The sequence below is a fragment of the Nicotiana attenuata genome, chromosome 5, assembly GCF_001879085.1.
Source record: "Nicotiana attenuata strain UT chromosome 5, NIATTr2, whole genome shotgun sequence".
NCBI classification, from domain to species: domain Eukaryota; kingdom Viridiplantae; phylum Streptophyta; class Magnoliopsida; order Solanales; family Solanaceae; genus Nicotiana; species Nicotiana attenuata.
In genome coordinates, this window is record NC_031993.1 from 48,375,618 (window position 1) to 48,391,207 (window position 15,590).

The 15,590-nt window shown below is 36.9% G+C and overlaps 2 protein-coding genes across 2 annotated transcripts; both read left to right on the forward strand.

Annotated features, from left to right (window-relative positions):
• On the forward strand, nucleotides 3,277-6,309 carry LOC109225804 (GDSL esterase/lipase At5g45950). Its single transcript, XM_019390589.1, has 5 exons — nucleotides 3,277-3,641; nucleotides 4,344-4,474; nucleotides 4,610-4,843; nucleotides 5,229-5,481; nucleotides 5,963-6,309. Exons 1-5 carry the CDS (start codon nucleotides 3,350-3,352, stop codon nucleotides 6,151-6,153), a joined length of 1,101 nt encoding a protein of 366 aa, XP_019246134.1. The 5' UTR covers nucleotides 3,277-3,349; the 3' UTR covers nucleotides 6,154-6,309.
• On the forward strand, nucleotides 10,595-11,425 carry LOC109226198 (uncharacterized mitochondrial protein AtMg00810-like). Its single transcript, XM_019390991.1, has 3 exons — nucleotides 10,595-11,003; nucleotides 11,049-11,121; nucleotides 11,194-11,425. The coding sequence occupies exons 1-3, from the start codon at nucleotides 10,595-10,597 to the stop codon at nucleotides 11,423-11,425; spliced, it is 714 nt and encodes a 237-aa protein (XP_019246536.1).

Consider the following 15,590-nt stretch of genomic DNA (forward strand, 5'->3'; position numbering starts at 1 on the left):
CCTTGTCAAAAGTTCTCCTTTTGTTTAACTTGTTGTTAGGTGGATATCCTACCAGCATATAGCAATTTTCTTTCTTGTGACCTTTCATATGACAATAGTCACATTGCAATGCACTATTTCCATTGTTCTTTCTGAACCCGTTACTTTGAATGAAGGCTAATGCTGCAGGATCATTCAAATCAAGTTGTTGCAGGTCTGGTACTACCTGAGATATCATATTTGATTGCATTCTTTGGCTTTCATCCTGCATTATCATGTTGTATGCATGATTGAGAGTGGGAACAAGGACAATCAATAGGACTTGACTCCTTGCCTGTGCATATGTCTCTTTTAAGCCCATCAGAAATTGTACTAGTCTTTGTTGCTCCATGTGTTTAGCATATTCCTTATGCTTAGTGTAGTCACATGGAAATGGTACCATTGACCAATACTCATCCCATGCACATTTCAGTTTTGAGTAATATTTTGACACTGATAAACTTCCTTGACTAGTGTACAAATTTCTCAGAGAAGTCGATAAACTCTAGTGAGATTTTTCTTATCAAATCTTTCCTTTAGGTCTGTCCAAACACTATAGGCATTGGTTGAGTACATTATACTATTTGCTAGCTCTTTAGACACTGAATTAGTTATCCAGGATAACACAAATGCATTGCATCTCTCCCATTCATGCTCTAAATCACCACTATACTGTTCTTTCTGACATTTTTCATCTATGAACCCTAGCTTATTTTTGGCTAATAAAGCTACTCGCATAGAATTACTCCAAGCTGTATAGTTTTCTATTCCTGCTAGTTGTTGAGGAATTAGCACACTACCTGGACTGTCCGAGGGGTGTTAGTACAGAGGATGCCTGGGATGAATGTTCGTGAATTTTTCTCTGTCGTCCTTCCCGGTCTCAAGAGTTGTGTTCGTCATCGTCGAGGTTTGAAATCAGTGATTCGAAGGTAGAATCTGCATCAATCTTCAAGGAAAACCTTTCACTTTGCCGGAATTTGTGTATTATGAGATCAATCGCAAATCGTAGGTGAATTCCCCAAGTTTTTGACGAACTCTCTTAATCTCTCACTTCTCCGACAAGATTGAGTGAATATATCTATACTAATTTTAGATTCCTCAAAGAATCAGGTCAAAAATCGCCATAAATCTATGGCTTTGATACCATATTGAAAGGAGGAAGAGATGTGTTCTTTGAGCTAAGAAAGAAAGAGCATAGAGCAGAGAGAGAGAGACAGGACAGTTCTGGAGAATTTTCACTCTGTTATTACACCTCAATGTACACGTGTGTAACCCATACATATATAACCCCTATTCCTCTAACAATACATATAACTAACTATTAGTGCTAAACTAATAGTAATTAACTATGTACAAATATCATTGCTTATGTACTACTTCATATTACACATGTTGATTTCAACATGTTTCATTTATGTTTGAGTGGAGTGTGAAACGTACTTGGGCCTAGCTAGCTTACCCACTCAGTTTGATGCTATGATAAACGTGAAATTTATATAAATTAGCCGCTTTAAAAAATAATACTAACCGATAATTTTCTTTTTTTGGTATATATATATATATATATATATATATATATATATATATATATATATATATATATATGTAATTTTTGGCTAGTGAATGCAATTAGTTTCGCCTCATCGGCTGGTTTGTAATTTACCCATGATTAATCATCAAATTTTAGAACTTGAATTTTACCTACTTTCTCAAGCTTTTAATTGCCTACCGTCCTATTGATTATAGTTACTGTTACTATGACATCAAGACGCGTCGCTTTTCTAGTTCTCGATTTGAATTTGCAGGTTTTCAGATCATTTTCGTGAATGTGTATACTGTATACTAGTAGTTAGGTAGCAACGAATTAAATTATGTCGAGAGTTTTCTACTAAAAGTGGATATAGAATTTGGTAGCATATAGCCAAAGGAAATAGTGGGGAAATTGGAATAATAGAATGCAAAGAAAGATAAATTATGTATGTGAACTCTTCGCAAAAGGATTTTGAAAAAGTTGTTCTTTTTTTTTGGTTGGATTAGCAAATGGACGGACAGATTGATGATGTCGCTAGACTTCACAACTACTCGTACGAGTCTGAGTTTATAATGGTCAATGGTAATTGAAAAATCTGCAACCGCCAATGTTAAGAAAATCTGAATTATTTGCTTGCACTTTGACCAATGGCCAATTCCAACTATTTCTCTTTTGTTATACATGCACTATAATTAGGAGTTAGGACCAGCAGTGCCATTGATGCCGCTCAAGGTTGGCTGAAAATTAATGTGTGTACGGCTACAAATTTTATGAGATGTTTGTCAATGACTTTGATATCTTGAGATTGTACGACGAGATCATTGATCAAATTCCTTCTTTTTAGTTTCATAGGGAAAAATATTAGTTCAAAGATGTAATAATGGGGATTCTGCATTCTTGAAATAGTATTAACAAGGATAATTATTCAAATAAAAAAAATATTTCAGATAAAGGAATGGTTTTTTTTTGCTGTGAATTCCAGGCTGACTAGAAACCAATTCGAAATGTCTAAATCTTCTAAACTGCCACATGACAATTTGAAAATCAGGCCGCGGATTAGCCTACTTAAAGGTAGGCTGATAAAGAAATGCAATGAAAGCAACTTAAAATTTCAATCTCAATGGGTGTGTTTGGTATGAACTATGAAGGAAAACATTTTCCGAAAAATATTTTCTACTCTCTAACCAAACAATAAAAAATATTTTCCGGAAAATGTTTTCCATTCACCAACCAAACAAGGGAAAATAAGTGATAAAACCACTCATTTTCCATAAAACCATTTTTCATGAAAACATTTTGCTTCATACCAAACACACCTTGGATGTTTTTACCCGAAAAAAAAGGAAAAAAAAACAATAAGTATTATGGATGTGGCTTTTCACAATATTTCCTATTATCTCCGTCTTCCTTAGTTTTTATTGGGACGTATGACGTATGTCCCGTTTTAATATTAACGTCTTAAATTTAATCAACTAATGCAAGATCTTAACGTAGTTAGAATAATAGTTAGCATTATTACAAGGTCTTTAAAATTGCCCCCTACTATTATAGTGGATATTTAGTGACTAGAGTGTAAAATTAACTAGTAGAATTACTTTGCCAAAAGATTCACACAAACGTCTTACTCACTTCAATTTCTTATGTCTGCCACCGCATAATAGGTCGCTGCTTGTTGACCTAACAATATTAAAGTCCCTCTACACTATTTAAGACACAGGCAGAGTTCACTTTGCCACAGTAGTATTACGAAACAGCAAGCTTATATACTCGGTATCTTCTCTTTTTTTTCGTTTGAATGAAATGAAAAGCATCAAAATGTCAGTGAGGTTGATTATTCTCATATTTCTGGCACTGGTGCTTTTTCATCATAATGCTGTATTAGAAGCCATAGAAATAGGTGAGCTGAGGAAAGTGGCAGCGAAGAATAATGTGACATGTATCTTGGTTTTTGGAGATTCAAGTGTAGATCCTGGAAACAACAACCATCTTTCTACTCTAAACAAAGCCAATTATTTGCCTTATGGTTTGGACCTTTCCAATTCTCAACCTACTGGCAGGTTCTCTAATGGCAAACTTGCCACTGACTTCATTGGTAACTATCGAACTCTTCTTTTAATTTCCTTGCTACTACTTCTTAATTAGAGTAATAAAAGATACAGAACGAATAAATACTGTAGATAATTTTACAAGTTATGTTCGGTGTTTTTCTGTTTGTATATGTTTGACTAATAATTGTTGATGCTTGGCCCTTTCTTTAATTTGAAAAATACATAGTAACCGGGTTAAGAGTAATTTTAAAATATAGTTAAACGTACAAGTACAATTTTTGAATTTACTCGGTAAAAATATAACAGGGTTCAAAGGTTTCAAGCCCATGTCGTTAGGTCAAATGTACAAGACGATTCGCTAATAATATGGGTATTCATGATCGAAATATGTAATGGAGGGTTAGTTAAAAACACCAACTAATCCAATTTGGCCTTTTTCCTTAAATGTGATCCTGTCCAATAATAATCCTTGCCTTATTGGATTAGTTTCTAAGCTTTTTGATTTGTTTTCAGTTTCATTTTTTTTCAGAAAAATAAAATAAGAAGTTCTTGTTACCCCATCTTTTTCCCTTCTTGCTTTTAGAAGCCATGAAGTAGCTAAATGCACATGAGCCAAATGCAACCATGTATGGTATCATGGATCTGAGCCATGCTAATTTCCTAATCCTCCAACTCCCTTTCCCCCACAGGAAAATAAAACAAAAGTAAAAAAGCCTCTAATTTGAAGTAAAATTTTCGTATTGCAGCGGAGGCACTTGGTTACGTGAACATGACAAGAGGGTTTCTCGACCCACAAATCAACAACATGGATATGCTACATGGCATTAGTTTTGCATCAGCTGGCTCTGGTTATGATGATCTCACTGCTAATTTGTCTGTATGTAATTGTTTTCCTAGCTACATCTTTAATTTAATTATTTCCAAAGTCCCAGCTTGGTCCTTAATTTTGTATTTCAGTTTATTTTTTTGGATTAACTTTTTCTTCTTTAAATGTTTTTTCTGATAAAATCAGAATGCAATGTCACTAGCCAAGCAAAGAGAATATCTCAGGCACTATGAAATCCACTTGAGGCAAATGGTGGGAGCTGAGAAAGCAAGAGAGACAATGAAAAATGCACTATATATACTAAGTATGGGCACTAATGACTTCCTCCAAAATTACTTTGTGGAAGTTGTACGTTCAAAGCAATACTCTGTGGAACAATACCAGAACTTCTTGATCCATTCCATGTTTACTCACGTCAAGGTCCTCATTCTCTCCTCTTATATATGTTTAAAGACGAGTATATCCGTTTTTGTTTTAATAATGATGGTGATCGCTAACTTGCCTACATCTCGACTATTTCATTAACTTTTTGGAATTTGAACATGACGTTCCATAGATTTTCACGCTTTTCATTAGCTGCTAGACTACGTATTAAAAAACCTAGCATGTATTATAAGTTTAAGATAGAATCAAACATTAATGTTTTCTCTATTTTTAAAATTTCTCCTGTTTTTACTTAGGGATGCATGTCTTTTTGTATAGTTGTTCTAGGTAAAATTTATGAGAGAGTTGGCCGAGCAAAGTTACAGTGTTTATGCTTATGGATTTAAATTATATCAATTGATGATGTGAAGAACTTTGGCAGGATATAATTCATGGTGTAGGAGCAAGGAGATTAGCAGTGGTAGGAGTTCCTCCTCTTGGGTGCGAACCACTTATTAGAACCATTCGAGATGATGAAACAAAGTGCGACGATGATTTGAACAAAGTTGCTTTCTCTTTCAATTTGAAACTCAAAAGAGAGTTGCAAACTCTAAAAAGATTATTTGGGATCAAAGCTTCCTTTATAGACATCTATAGCATCATTCAAGAAGCAGTCCAAAACCCCCATAAATTCGGTAAGGAACTAATTATCCATTTCGGTCAACGATTTACAAGGAAATTCTTGACGTTTTGAAACAAAAGAAATTTCCAACTTGTATATTATTTTCATATAGTCGTTAGTAGATCTAATTATTTTCAAGTAATAAGTTTATATAAATCGAGCTTCACTTTAATAATCCACTGAAAAGTGATACTCCTTCCGTTTCAAATTAGATGATGTACTTTTCCAAAATAAATAACATATATATTCTTAAATTTGAAAATAATTCAACTTTAAACTCTTCATTTTACCCATTCTACCCTTAATGAGAAACTTTTATACCACACAAATGTCATTGCCCCACAAAGCTTTTACCGTTTAAGCTTTTAAGGCCACAAGTTTCAAAATCTTCTTATTTTTTTTTTAAACTCTGTGTCAAGTCAAACCACCTCATCTAAATTGAAACAGAATGAGTAATATAAAAGGTCGATACTAATGAAATGAATTACTGACAGGCTTTGAAGAGACAAGTAAAGGCTGCTGTGGGACAGGAACGACTGAGTATGGAGAGACTTGTAAAGGGTTGACAACTTGTGCTGATCGAACAAAGTTTGTGTTCTGGGACGCAGTTCATCCCTCAGAGAAAATGCATAAGATCATGGCTGATGAAGCTCTTAAAGCTATCAATACTGATTTACTCAGCTGATAATCATCTTATTTATTAGTATCATTTTGTTATGATTGTTATTTTCCTACCCATAGATAGTAATTGTGCATGTTCTATATTTGCCTTGTGGATTTTTCAAGATAGCAGCAAAGTTGGCTTCTGAAATATTGATCGGAAATTGTGGTTCACCTTTGAGTGTAGATTCAATTGAATAAATTTATTAAATTAAGAAATCATACTTATTTTTTCTTAAAAGTATATTAATGACTTAAGATTTTGGAGATACAATTTAGTGGATGATAATGTGTTTGAAATTCTCAAGAGACATGAATAGCTCAAATACCGCTCCATCGTGAAAAATCAAGAAATAAAAATCATATCATCCAATAGTTGTGAGCATCACACAATTTTTGCTCCTTCTTCTTTCTGTAAAGGAAATAAATTCAGTACTTGGTGATTTATGGAAATTTGAAGGCCGAAATGCTTGAGAGATAAGATAGTACTGAAACCATCAAGAATGGAAGAGAGAAATCTAATATATTAGTGAGAAAACCTTAGAGACCATGTTAAGAATAAGTTGTAAATAATAGATATTGTATCCAAGGATAGTTTAGTCATTCTCATCTACATGTAAAATACTATAAATCTCTCCATGTACTACGATAGAGATCGTTGTGAAATACACATTGTTACATGGTATCAAAAGTCTAGGTCATCTCTACACTGATTATTCCTCTCTTTCATCGAATTATGGTTTCCTCTTCCGCTACTGAATCAACACCTTCTCCACCCACCTCCATGGCAGAGGCTCCTTCCTTCTCCCATCATCTCATTCTGTTATTTCCGTCTCGAACATTAAGAATCTTGTCCCAACGGTTCTTGATTACACAAATTATATGTTATGGAGAGAACTTTTCTTGCCTGTCTTTAAGGGTCATGGTGTCTATGGCTTCATTGATGGAAGTATCCCTTGTCCCGAGCCTTCTATTTCTCGTGATAATGGCACCTCTGTATCCAATCCTGCTTTCGAACAATGGGTTCAACTGGACTCTATTGTTCTCTCATGGATTCATGCAACTATTTCTCAAGAGATTCTCCAGGCTATAATCAAGCCACACCATACTCTCACTGCTAGGGATGCTTGTCTTCAAATTGAGTGTCTATTTCGTGACCAAGTCAGTTCCCGAACTCTTCAACTCAAGGTCCAGTTTCACAATCTTAAGAAAGGTGATCTTTCAATAAATGAATATGTTCATCGTCTCAAGTCCATTGCTGATGCGTTAACATCCATTGGTAATCTCGTCTCTGATTCGGATCTCGTTTTACAAATACTTTCTGGTCTACCTCCTGAATACATGTCTGTGAGCACGTCTATCTCTACTCGTATCCCTCTTCCCACCTTTGTTGAAACCAGATCCCTTCTTTTTCTTCATGAAGCTCAGTTGAGTAGTATCTCCCGTCCATCTACTGATAATTCTACTACTGCTTTTGTGGCTAAGCAACAGTCTTTTTCCTCTAATGGTCGTGGACGTGGTAGGCACAACAATGTTGGCTGAAATTTTAATGGTGGGCGTGGTAGAGGTCGACACAATCAAGGATTCTCAAAATCCTTTAACGTTGCCCCTCAACAATTTTCTGCTTGCCCCCGTTTTCCCTCTATATTAGGCCCTCCGCCCTTTTCGAGTCAAGCTCCGTTATTTTCCTCTCCAACCACTCATGGAATACTTTCTTGTCAGCTTTGCTATCAGCCCTACCGTACTGCTCGTGACTGCCCATCGTTGGGTTCTAAAGCTTTTGTCTCAGATGTTCACTCTAATCCTTCTTTCTCGTCTCATGCTTCGCCTGGTGATGCCTCTTGGTTTGTGGATAGTGGCACTTCTTCTCACCTGACCCCAAATGCATCCATCTTATCATCCATTCATCCATATAATGGCTTCGATCGTGTAACTATGGGTAATGGTACTCAACTTACTATCTCCTATACAGGCCATGGTACACTTTCTACTCCTTATTCCGTCTTTTCTCTTATGGATATTTTAATTGTTCCTCACCTTTCTGCTAATTTACTAAGTGTTCGTAAATTTATCTCAGATAATATTTGTTCTATTGAATTTGATCCTCTTAGTTTGTCTATTAAGGAATTCCCGACTAAGAGGCTCCTTCATCGGTGCAATAGCTCTGGACTTCTTTATACTCTCTCTTGCCTTTCGGTGGTCTAGTTGATGCATCTTGCTCTGCTCTTGCCAGTGTTCGCGCCTCTCCAAACCTTTGGCATCGTCGGCTAGGACATCTAAGCTCAGCAATTTTAGCTAGATTAGTTAGGATTAATAACTTGCCTTGTTCTTCATTGCAAGGCTTAGACAATTTATGTAATGCTTGTCAACTTGGCAAACGTCACAAGTTACCGTTTATGGATTCGTGTTCCTTTTCTAAATCTCCTTTTGAATTAATCCATAGTGATATTTGGACTTCTCCAGTTCCTTCATTTTTTGGTTTTAGATATTATTATTTTGTTTCATTGATGATTTCACTAAGTTTCTTGGGTTTTTCCTATAAAGCGCAAATTTGAGGCTTTCACTATGTTCAAGCAGTTTTATGCATATGCATTAACTCAATTTTCTATAAAAATTAAAGCTCTCCAATGTGATGGGGCTGCTGAGTTTGTTAAGCTTCAGGAATTTCGTTCCTTTTTTAATAACAACGGTGTTTTGCTTCGCATTTCATGCCCTCATACTTACCAACAAAATGGTAAAGCCGAACGCATGCATCGTACAATTTTAAATATGGTTCGTTCTTTATTATTTCAGTCCTCTCTTCCATCTCAATTTTGGGTTGAAGCTCTTAACACTGCTGTCCATCTCTTAAATATTATTCCTTCCTCTAAACTTAACTTTAAGACCTCATATGAAGTTCTTTTTGGCAAGCCTGCCACATACCATCACTTACGTGTCTTTGGTTGTTCGTGTTATCCTAATTTACGTGATTATTCATCACATAAGTTGAGTCCTAGATCCAAACATTGTATCTTTCTTGGTTATCCCTCTAATTATAAAGGATATAGGTGTTTTGATCCTTCAAGTAATAAGGTATATATCTCTAGACACATTATTTTCAATAAGGACTCTTTTCCTTATCCTTATCTTCTCTCTTTATCTTCACCTAATTCTGGTTCAAGAAGTCCTAATTTTAAGCTTCCTTCTGTACTAGAGTTTCACCCTTATCCCTCACGATTTTTTAAAGCTACAGATGCTTTTTCAATTTCAACTACCACTCCTAATTCAATACACCAACTTGCTACTACTTCTAATGCATCTCCTTTTTTTTCTCCACATCCTACTGGTCACGTAAGGAGAATCTGTTGCAAGAAAATAATGTTACTCCAATGTTGACTCAATCTCCTACTCTATCTCTACAGTCTCCATCACATATTCAACTGCATTCAAATAAAATACATTCTAGAAATTTGCCTCCATCTCCTCAATCCTCGTCACATTCTGATATTCCCTTAACTATTTCACCTTCTTCTGCGCAACCAACTGTTGATGTTGCTCAGCTTTTGTACCAGCAGGACAACTCTCACTCTATCTCAAATAATTTTCCTTATACCCTACAGACACAACCTTGTGGTGAAATCGACCTTCCACCTGCTGATCATTCCTCCAACAATAAAATGCATCACATGATTACCCGTCAACAAACAGGTTCTCTTAAGCCTCGTATTCTTCCTTCATTGCTTTCTCATACCTCTTTTCTTCCTTCTGAACCCTCATCCTTTACTGAAGCCTCTAAGTGTCCTCATTGGAGACGTGCAATGGCAGAAGAGTATAATGCCTCCATGGCTAACCACACATGGGATTTAGTTCCCGCCCCTCCGATGCTAATGGTATTGGTTGTCGTTGGGTGTATAGGGTTAAACAAAAATCAAGATGGTTTCTCGTGAGCGTCTTAAAGCTCGTCATGTGGCTCAGGGTTATAATCAACAACAAGGACTAGACTGTGATCAAACGTTTAGTCCTGTGGTGAAACCAGTCACCATTTCGTACGGTTCTTGCTCTTGCTGCATCTAAACGATGGCCTGTTCATCAATTAGACGTTAAGAATGCTTTTTTGCATGGTAATCTTATGAACGGTATATATGAAGCAGCTAGTTGCTTTGTTCATCCACAATTTCCCCATAATGTTTGTCGATCGAACAAAGCTCTTTATGGCTTAAAGCAAGCCCCTAGGGCGTGGTTCAACGATTTCACTTCTTTTCTCTCTAACTCATGGTTTTCAATAATAGCTCCTCTGATTCCTCTCTCTTTATTTACAAACAAAATTCAGGCTTTGATGTTCTTCTTCTTTATGTTGATGATATTCTTCTTACTGCCTCCTCTCTTTCATTGCTTCAATCTTTAAATTGAAACTCTCAAGTCTGAATTTTTGATGAATGATTTGGGGTTAGTTAACTTTTACCTTGGTATTTCTGTTAGTGCTCGCGATGGCGGCTATTTTCTTTGTCAGTCAAAATATATTAAGGACCTTCTTAGTCGTTCCAATTTACTATCGTCCAAGCCAGTTTCAAACACCTATTTCTCTCAAATTATCTCTACATTCAAATGACTCTCCTTCATTTTCTGATCCAACTCTTTATAGTAGTCTTGTTGGTGGTCTTCAATACCTAACGTTCACTCGCCCCGACATTGCTTTCGCGGTTAATCAAGTTTCTCAGTTTATGCATTCTCCCCTAGATATTCACTATACTGCGGTAAAACAAATTTTACGCTACTTGCACGGAACTTTGAATCATGGTTTATTTGTTGCTGGTGGTTCTCTTGGCAGTTTGCAATGTTATACTGATGCGGATTGGGCCGGTTGTCCTACTACTCGCCGTTCTACTTCGGCATATTGTATTTTTCTTGGCCCTAAATCTTATTTCATGGTCTTCTAAAAAGCAAATGTTGTTCTCCGATCAAGTGCTGAAGCTGAATATAGATCAGTTGCTCATGCTGCAGCTGAACTCACTTGGTTACACTCTCTTCTCTGAGATCTTCACATATGTGTTTCTTCACCTTCAATAATTTTTTGTGATAATGTTAGCACTATTTATTTGGCTCACAATCCTGTCCAACATGCTCGCACCAAGCATATTGAAATTGATGTTCATTTTGTCCGTGAAAAGGTTGCATCAGGTACTCTCCAAGTTCAATATGTTCCAAGTCAAGATCAACTTGCTGATTTGTTAACCAAAGCAGTTCCTTCTCCGCGATTGTTATATCTACGTGACAAGCTCTATGTTCTTTCCGATCATGCATCGCTTGAGGGGGAGTAATAGATATTGTATCCAAGGATAGTTTAGTCATTCTTATGTACATGTAAAATACTATAAATCTCTCCATGTACTACGATAGAGATCGTTGTGAAATACACATTGTTACAGTAAATGAATATCACCTCGGATTCTAAAAACTCTCAGGTATTTAAATTTACATAAAAGAAATATAACAGTGAGAACAATAACAAAATTAGGTAAAATGACATTGTATAGCCGTTCTCCAAATAAAGCAATATATATATATATATATATATATATATATATATATATATATATATATATATATATATATATATAATATATATATATATATATATTAATATACAAAAATTGTACAAATTTTATATACTTTTTCGGCAGCCAAATACAAATAATTTTTGGGGTGGGCTAAAAGTGGGAAAAGCCCATATAATTAGACACGAACGGGAGAAATTCAAAAATAGCTAGATTTACCACTGGTCGTTGAAAAATAGCCAAGTTTCAAAAGTCATCGAAATTTAGCCACTTTAAATCTGAGCGAAAACACTGTTCAAAATCCGGAAAAATACGCCCGCAAATTTTACGGGAGTTCCAGCATAAGTATGTTGGAACTCCCGTAAATTTTACGGGAGTTCCAGGATAACTATGCTGGAACTCCCGCAAATTTTACGGGAGTTCAAGCATAATTATGCTGGAACTCCCGCAAATTTTACGGGAGTTCCAGCAAGTATAATTGTCCAGTATAATATACTTGAGTTTGGAGCACTGGTGCTCCAGTCTCCCGCAAATTTTACAGGAGTTAGCAAAGTATACTGGTCCAGCATAATATGCTGGAGTTCGTACACAAATGCACCAGAACTCCCGTATATTATACTGGACCAGTCCCTGTTGCAGCAAAATAGTGGCTATTTTTCATTAACTTGGTAAACGCTGGCTATTTTTCATTGACCAGTGTGAAAACTGGCTATACCATGATATTTTAACGACACGAACTGCTTCTAGAATGGGCTTGTCATGTTGGGCTTGAGTGGATTTATAACGTTGGGCCATTTTGGGCCAGACCGAAAATCCACCCCAACACCCCTCGCTGAAGCTGAAAGGGAGTGCCATTCTCAACTCGGATATATCAACGCGTGTCGCCGGACACCAACCGAGGGCTTGGTCAATATATCAGCAATTTAAAAAAAAGTATAGACAAAATCCAAGGAAACCAGCCTATCAAATATCAATCGGCTTTTCCTCATCACAAAATAACAATCAATCTCGATATGTTTCATGGGCTCATGAACAGTGGCGAATATAAGTGGAGTGAAGGAATTGAATCCCATTCATCAGGAAATTACACTTTGTAAATAGAGTAAATTAAATTTTTTTTAAGTTATTCGTAAGACGTTGAATTCCCTTGACATAAAGGAAAAGTATAGTAGTAAAGGGGTTTTAAATCCCAAATGTGACATTCTAATTTTTTTTTTTGAATCCCGTTTTATTAGTTTTTTGTTCCGTCATTGCTCATGGACACCCTTAATAGGATAGACAGATACTTCTTTCCTCTAATTTAATTCTATTCAATTCTATTACGGATACCAAAAGGGAATTGGAAATATTATGGAAAACTTTCAAAAAATGGCTCTCAATCTACTACTTCTATATATCTTTGGTCAACCAAGAAATATTAAACACTAAAAAGTATTTGCAAAGTAGGGAAGAAAAACCACAAGACATCATACCACCATAATGATAGAATCATGGAAAAAGATTTCTTAAACAGTTTTCATTCATCAAACACATCTTTTCCTTTTTTTTTAACCCAAAAATTGTTATTGTTTGATAACAGAATCAATGATGGGACGCAAGGATCGGAACAAATTATAATAAGTAGCTTGAGTTGGATGGACTGCGTCCCAAAAAATATATTCCGAAGCATTATTGCAAACAATTGAGTTTGGATTGCAGAAAATTGCAGCCTCGAAAAGCCCACTTCCACAACAGCCTGAGGAGACGTCATCAAAACCTGCAAAAATGGTACAAATGCATTTTTAATCAGAAAAAATGCATTAAATGAATGGACTTAATTAAAATAAAAGATTTGATCACGCACCATAGAGAATAAAAACAAATAGTTTGTGTAGGAGCAGTAATTGCAGTGGACCTTTGTTTGGGTGTTTATCATTGATGTCTCATCTAATTAAAAATGATGCATTCAAAACCCCATTTGCTTTGACCCTTTGGATTATAGTGAAGCTGGACTTCGTGTCATTCGATACGCCCAAAGAACTTCGAGTAGAACTTCTCTCCATTTTCCCTTGGCATTCAACCTTTTGTTTAAGTTTTGAATGATAGTCTTGTTTATCGATTCGGCCTGTCCGTTTCCGCTCGGATGATACGGCGTTGATAAGATCCTTTTTATTTTGTGTTCTTCGAGGAACTCCATTACCTTGCTGCCGATGAATTGCTTTCCGTTGTCGCATACGATTTCGGCAGGTATCCCGAATCGACACACTGTGTGGTCCCAGATGAAGTCTATAACTTCTTTTTCTCTGACCTTCTCGAAGGCCTGTGATTGCACCCATTTAGAAAAGTAGTCAGTCATAAATAAAATGAATTTAGCTTTACTTGGGGCCGTTGGTAGAGGGCCGAGGTCCATTCCCCATTTCATGAATGGCCATGGGGATAGGACATAATGAAGTTGCTCTCCAGACTGATGAATCATCGGTGCAAACCTTTGACATTTATCACATTTTAGAACAAACTCCTTAGTGTCTTTTCCCATGTTATCCCAGTAATACCCTGCTCTAATGATTTTGCGAATCAAAGACTCAGCGCCGGAGTGGTTTACACAAGTGCCTTCGTGGATCTCTCGTAAAACATAATCGGTGTCCCCTGGCCCTAAACATATCGCCAATGATCCATCGAACGTCCTTCTGTATAATGTTCCATCTTCATCCTATGTGAACCGAGCAACTTTGGTTTGTAGGGCTCTCGACTCTTTATGGTCCGATGGGAGCTTTCCAATCTTTAAATATTCAATGTATTTATTCCTCCAATCCCAAGTCAAATTTGTAGAATTTATCTCGGCATGACCCTCCTCGACCATAGATCTCGATAATTGGACGACAGTCCCGGAGATAATATCATCTTCCTCGACTGATGATCCCAAGTTTGCAAGCGCATCGGCCTCACTGTTTTGTTCTCGAGGTACATGGTCTAGAGTTCACTCCTTGAAGCGGTGCAAAGTTACTTGTTGCTTGTCCAAATACCTTTGCATCCTGTATTCTCGAACTTTGAAGCTTTTGTTTACTTGGTTCACCACCAATAAAGAGTCACACTCGGCTTCAATGACTTTCCCCCCCAAGTCTTTAGCTAGCTCGAGACCTGCAATCATGGCCTCGTACTCGGCCTCATTGTTAGTCAGCCTAGAAGTTTTGATAGACTGCCTAATAGTGTTACCTGTGGGTGGTTCAAAATGATGCCTAGCCCAGACCCCTTCACATTAGAAGCGTCGTCTATGAAAAGGGTCCGTACCCCCGATGATGTGCCCGGTTTTAACAAGAGTTCCTTTTCAACTTCGGGCACGAGGGTTGGCGTGAAATCAGCCACGAAGTCCGCTAAAATTTGAGACTTGATGGTCGTTCAGGGTTGATACTCGATATCGTACCCACTGAGTTCGACTGCCCATTTGGCCAATCGACCCAAAAGTTCGGGTTTGTGAAAAATATTACGAAGTGGGTAAGTGGTTAACACACATATGGGGTGACATTGAAAGTATGGTTTCAGCTTTCTAGAAGCGCTTATTAGTGCAAGTACTAATTTCTCTAAGTGTGGATATCTAGTTTCTGCTTCCCCTAAGGTTTGACTTACATAGTAAACGGGAAATTGTGTACCTTGGTCTTCTCAAACTAGGACACCACATCCCGTTATTTCCGACACCGTGAAATATAAGTAGAGTTTCTCATCGGCCTTCGGGATGTGAAGCAATGGTGGGCTAGATAGGTATTATTTTAATTCCTCTAATGCTTGTTGAACTCCGGGGTCCAGGTAAAATCATTCTTCTTCTTGAGTAGAGAGAAAAATCTGTGGCTTCGATCCGATGACCTCGAGATAAATCGGCCTAGAGCAGCTATCCGTCCGGTTAGCCTCTGCACGACTTTTATGCTGTCCACGACGGTGATGTCTTCGATGGCCT

Excerpts from the sequence above, each read along its gene's own strand:
- LOC109225804 (XM_019390589.1), top strand. The coding sequence starts at position 3,350 with ATGAAAAGCATCAAAATGTCAGTGAGGTTGATTATTCTCATATTTCTG. Across the intron at positions 4,844-5,228 it reads CCATGTTTACTCACGTCAAG|GATATAATTCATGGTGTAGG; the intron begins GTCCTCATTCTC and ends GAACTTTGGCAG. Across the intron at positions 5,482-5,962 it reads CCAAAACCCCCATAAATTCG|GCTTTGAAGAGACAAGTAAA; the intron begins GTAAGGAACTAA and ends AATTACTGACAG.
- LOC109226198 (XM_019390991.1), top strand. The coding sequence starts at position 10,595 with ATGGCGGCTATTTTCTTTGTCAGTCAAAATATATTAAGGACCTTCTTA. Across the intron at positions 11,004-11,048 it reads CCGTTCTACTTCGGCATATT|CAAATGTTGTTCTCCGATCA; the intron begins GTATTTTTCTTG and ends TCTTCTAAAAAG. Across the intron at positions 11,122-11,193 it reads GCTGCAGCTGAACTCACTTG|CACTATTTATTTGGCTCACA; the intron begins GTTACACTCTCT and ends TGATAATGTTAG.